Raw genomic sequence first — 5,430 nt, 5'->3', positions numbered from 1 at the left:
CTGTGACGCTCCTCTGCTGCATTCAGGAACCCTCGGAATAATGATCACAAAAACCATTTGTCATTTATTTTATGATTGTGTTTTTACCGAATTAGTTTTGGTTAGATTTGGAATATCTCTTAAGACGTTAACTGGTTGAACTATTATTTCGCAGAAAAGAGACAGAGTGATATTGATTGTATAAAAAATTATCACTTAGAAGGCAGTGCAGTGGTTCAGTGGTTAGCACTATTGTTTCACACTATGAAGGTCATAGGTTCGATGTACCAAAAATGTCCTTCAGCGAGGATGCAAATGTAAATGTTCCGTACTTGTATAGCGCCTTTCTAGTCTTTTCGACCACTCAAAGCGCTTTTACACTACATCCACACTCATTCATACGCTGGCGGAACAGCCGCCAGGGGCAAATCGGGGTTCAGTATCTTGCCCAAGGACACTTCGACACGCAACCAGGGGGAGGGATTGAACCGCCGACCTTCCGATTAACGGCCAACCCGCTCTACCTCCTGAGCCACAGCCGCCCAGGATGCGAGTGGTTGTCTGTTTATGTGTGGCCCTGCGATGGACTGGCGACCTGGATATTTTTTGAACCTCTTTATTTTGTATGGGAAGTTTTATATTCACAAGTGCAAATGGAAAGAAAGAAAATAAACCACAATTACCACTTTTTAAGATACAAATTACACATTACATAAATTTTTTTATTTGGTTTAAAGAATGAAAAAGCAGTCAGAACAGTTAAAATATGTAATTATTTTTCTATAATGCCCTTGTTGTTTGTCACATGATACCCCTTTGTTCTTTAGTTATAGTTATGTCATGTTATATTTTGTTATTTTATGTACTTTTATCTTGCTTATAAAATGTCTCTCATCCTTTCGCCTCTGAGATGACAAAACACCCGAGGCCCACAGTCATATGAAACAATCAAACTACTTATTTTTTAATTTTAATTCAGATCACCACTAAAAAGGATATGATATGAGATTTGAAGGATAAAAAATGGACTTGTTACAGTTAAATCTGTGGGATCGAGACACTGAATGCTTGCTGTAAGTTATTTTTAAAGGTATCAAACAGCAAGAGTTTACCTTTAATTCATGATTCAGAAAGACACGCTCAGTATTTACACAGGTCAACAGGAACGTTTATTCTCTCAGAGTGAAACACAGCAGTCATGAATCCAGCGGGGGCGGCGGTGGCACACTACGCCTCTCCAGCTGAGGGCGGAGCCAGCTTGGTGGGGTCGTAGTAGTTCTCCCCTATGAGAGGAAGTCCCTCCTTCTCTCTTTGCTGGATCAGGCGCTCCGCCTCCCTCCTGGCCCACTTCCGCATGCTGGAACACACAAAAAACAATAATAACCACAGAATGGATAAAAGAAGTAGACGTAGTCACCGTGATTTTACCCGTTGGTTTGTTTCTTTGGAACCAGACATGACCATATCTGGCCTCCCCTGCTTTCTGGTCTATTTTCCTCTAAATGGGACAATAATTTTCTAAATGAACATCATGCTGTGTAGAAGAAGACTTACATTATAAACATTTCATTCTTCCACTAAGACGAGTTTATTTTGTTGACGACCACCAGAAACGGATTTGAATGCATTAAAACTTGTAGTATGTGTCTCCATAATTAAATATTCATGACTCAATAAGCAACACATCTTCAGGTGCCATTAAGAATATAACACTGAAAAACTTCTTCATCAGGATTGTGTAGGCGTGGTTGGATTCTTGGTAGCTCATCGCTGGAATTCACCAACAGTTCACGTGGTGAAATGTAACTCAGCTGGAACTCTCTGCTGCACCATTACATCATGCTAAAACACTAGTTATTTGCTGGTCCAAGTTACTAGAGAAAATCAGTGTTTCATTATAAATATTGTATGTTATGTTTTCAGGTATTCGCCAGTTAAGAATGTTACTGTATATTCTATTATGTACATGTTTGTGGTTGATTCACACACACACAAACAATATATATGTTTATGTCCTTAACGGTCATGTGATCCCTGGATAGCAGAGAACAGGTTAATGCCTGTTAGCTGTTGTTGTGTTGGGATCTATGTGCATTGCCTCGGTTCATTCTGCAAGAGGGCAGAGTGACTGGGCTTCCCCCTTTCCTTATATAAACAATCAATAATTAATCACAAAGAAAACATCAGACTCAGATGGAGTCTTGGATGTGAAATAACCAAAGCTGCAGTAACTGTTCCTGTCGGACTCCATCACTGATCATAAGGAGAAAAGAAGTTTGTCTTGAAGTGGCCCCACAGGCTTCGAGTGTGGTGGTTCCTCAGGAGGTCTACATCAGAACCAGACTTATGTCAGCTTATCCTGTGCTCAGATGGAGACTCACCCGTGGTCCGGCAGGTAGTGGATAAACGTTCCTCCGATAACCAGAGCGACCGAGATGCCGAAGAAGAAGCCCACCCTCATGTTCCACTGATCCACCACGGGGTCGCTGGAAAAGCCATGGTAGTCCGGATTCTGACAGCACACAAAGGGGAACAACAAGAGAGACAACAGATACAGAACTGGACTCACTGATGACTGACTGATACAGACTGGTGCAATAACAAACTGAATCACTTCAGTCTCTGTTGGGAGGAATCAGACATTATTCCATTACGTAGTTAGGTCACGTTCAGTAATAACAGCCACACACACGTTGTCAGAAGACTGACGTAATAACCTGAACAAAGATAAAGAGACTTTAGGCTAAACACGGCCGAAGATCCAACAGCTGGTCTGTCTGCTCCCAGACAGCTTTACAGTGACACAGGAATCTTTCAAACCAGTTTACTGAAACGGGAACATTTCTCTGACTAAAGTAAAGTCTGTCATAAAACCCCGGGAACGCCCGACTCAGCTGTAGATCTGCCCAGTACTGGCAGCCCAGAACACACCAGTTTAATCCACATGTCCAGAGTTCCATGCAGCGACAGACTGTCGGACTCCAACAGGCCGGTTCCTGAGAGAACCTCAGATGTAGTCTGATCGGCTGTTTGCTTCTTCAGACTCTTTAGTGTAGTTTAGTGACTTATTCCACTCGGACTAGCACTCACAGAGACCTTTCAGTTCAGTTCTTCAAGATTTATTGATCCAAAGTTAATAAAATGATACTCCGTGGTTTACTTTCAACAGCGGATCAAAAACTGAACTTATATTTCAACAACGCACAGTGGTCACTGAACTGTTTTACTCCTCCTCTCATTCAAAGACAGAAACACCTCCCAAACAATAAAAAGGAAAGAAAAGAGATCACACGGCTCGACGTCCATAACAACAACAAAAACTACTACGGTTCAAAAGGTGGCATTTTACTCAAGGTATCGAATGAAGTACTATGTTGGTATTGGTATTATTTTAAGGGTACTGGGTTTGGCACTGGTATCGGAAAATTTTAAAGTATACATACATACAATACTGCGTATAGAAACATACACACAGTACTACGTATAGAAACATACACACAGTACTGCGTATAGAAACATACACACAGTACTGCGTATAGAAACATACACACAGTACTGCGTATAGAAACATACACACAGTACTGCGTATAGAAACATACACACAGTACTGGGGACTCACCTTGACATACTGGCTGACCTCACCGTGTCCAGCCGGTGCCGCAGCGGGGTGCAGCTCTGTAACAGCGGCCGACCCTGCGGCCCCGCTCGGCTTGGACTGGGAGACGAACCGGGCCGGTGGATTAGCGAGTAACCGGGGAAAAGCGGGCCCGAAACGCGACAGTCGGGTCAACATTTCGCCTGTTTGTGAAGGAGACTGTTGCCCCGGAACCGGAAACTGAAGGTTTTTAACCCTTCTTCTTCTTCAATTCACAGATGTTAAAAGGCGCGTTACCGCCACCTGGAGGCGGTCGCCAGCACTGCACCCTGAGGATCCGGCTACACCCACAGGGACATTGCAGAGCCTCAGCACTACCACATAATAATTATAACAACAAAAACAATAACAATAATAATTTGTTCATAATCAAGCTCATGTTATATAACAGGGTCACCTTGAAATTGTCTGTGCTGTAATAATTAATATAACAATAAGAGCAATAATACAACAAACTGAGACTTAAGAAGAGATTTACAAGAAGCCCCTAAGTTACCTACCTGAAATCTCCAGGTAAACATCCAGGTCACAGAGAAGTCACGTGTTCTTTCAGGTTAAACTTTTATCACGCTGCAGTGTTTTTAGCTGTGAAGCTATTCTATTATGAGTGGGTTCCTGTTTGTCCCGTCTCACGTTCATGCACGAGGACACTCTTGGTAGGTGACACGATACACAGTGACACTAAGGTAATGGCAACACGCCAAGAGAGGCTGCAAAGGCCAACAAAGACAGAGAAGAAGAAGACTCATAAACATGGATGTAAACAATACTGGGGGAAAAAACACTGAATACTTTTGTTTATTTACAAAAAAACTCCACAGGGCCTCATTAACAGACTGGCTCACTGTCATAAAATCTGATGAGGACGTTCACGGTGCCCAGAGGAGGATTCTTAATGTCGGTGCTACCCTGATCTTCCCGACCCTCAGGTCGCCTTGACAATGTGATCCACGGCAAGATACAACAAATAATGGCTGGATTTCAACTTATTTCTCTGGTTGTTGTCTTAAGAGGGGCCTTTCCTATAGCATCATCAAAATCAACTCGTTCAACCAAACACTGTCAACAGATCTCACTCAGAGAAAACACAGAGTTAAAAAGCACAAACAGGAACACTATACCTTATCTTTCAAGTTTGAATGAATTTTCACATGAATCTGTATTTCATAAACAGAATAAGAATAACATATTTTCACTTTATTGAATGTACTGTATGTAAAAATGAACCAGAAAGGGAGATGTGTGCTTTAATATCCTTCCTATATTACTGCATTTAGTAATTTACTTAAATGTAAAAAAAGTTGAAACAAAAAACAAATTCCTGACATTTCAGTGCTGCAGTCCATCTTTTCTCAGTTGTTTCCACAGTAACACTTCAGACTCAATAAGCACAACCTCTTACTCATGTACTCTAACCCTAACCCACACTCACATGTAAGAGTATGAATGGGAAGGAAAGAGCTTTGACAACATGACTTCAGTTTGGACCAATTCTTATTAGCAATTAAAAAACTGTAGTGTGTTTAGGTTCTTGAAACGTTTACACGGGTCGTAGTGAACTCACACCCTCTTGAAAGCATGTGAGGGCCTGAACTGTGACCACCGTGGCTACAACTGGTAATTATGGGATTATAGGACATGTCAAAACCAGAATGAAGGAGTAGAAGCAGCACACAGCAACAGCTATCTTCAGTTAGCTAACATTAGCCTCCATTAGCTCTGGGCCACACCCGAGTGTTTCACTGCTGATAGATTCATGTTGTTTCTTCTTCTATGGTGTCACAGTAAGTCCAGTG

The 5,430-nt window shown here is 41.9% G+C and overlaps 1 protein-coding gene across 1 annotated transcript; it reads right to left on the bottom strand.

Moving 5' to 3' along the window:
- Positions 1-1,125: 1,125 nt before the first annotated feature.
- Positions 1,126-3,810, bottom strand: ndufb11 (NADH:ubiquinone oxidoreductase subunit B11). Its single transcript, XM_046057625.1, has 3 exons — positions 3,599-3,810; positions 2,361-2,491; positions 1,126-1,336 (listed from the first exon to the last, which is right to left on the bottom strand). Exons 1-3 carry the CDS (start codon positions 3,770-3,772, stop codon positions 1,207-1,209), a joined length of 435 nt encoding a protein of 144 aa, XP_045913581.1. The 5' UTR covers positions 3,773-3,810; the 3' UTR covers positions 1,126-1,206.
- Between the last annotated feature and the right edge of the window lie 1,620 nt (positions 3,811-5,430).

This window comes from Micropterus dolomieu, linkage group LG08, assembly GCF_021292245.1.
Source record: "Micropterus dolomieu isolate WLL.071019.BEF.003 ecotype Adirondacks linkage group LG08, ASM2129224v1, whole genome shotgun sequence".
NCBI classification, from domain to species: Eukaryota; Metazoa; Chordata; class Actinopteri; order Centrarchiformes; family Centrarchidae; genus Micropterus; species Micropterus dolomieu.
Note: the sequence above shows the minus strand (reverse complement) of the source record. Positions and strands in the feature narration are given on the sequence as shown.

What these genes read in the sequence shown, in the direction of transcription:
- ndufb11 (XM_046057625.1), bottom strand. Translation starts at nt 3,772, where the DNA reads ATGTTGACCCGACTGTCGCGTTTCGGGCCCGCTTTTCCCCGGTTACTC. An exon ending in AGGTCAGCCAGTATGTCAAG is followed by an intron (nt 2,492 to 3,598) that starts GTGAGTCCCCAG and finishes GTGTGCTGTCAG; the next exon opens with AATCCGGACTACCATGGCTT. An exon ending in CACTACCTGCCGGACCACGG is followed by an intron (nt 1,337 to 2,360) that starts GTGAGTCTCCAT and finishes TGTGTGTTCCAG; the next exon opens with CATGCGGAAGTGGGCCAGGA.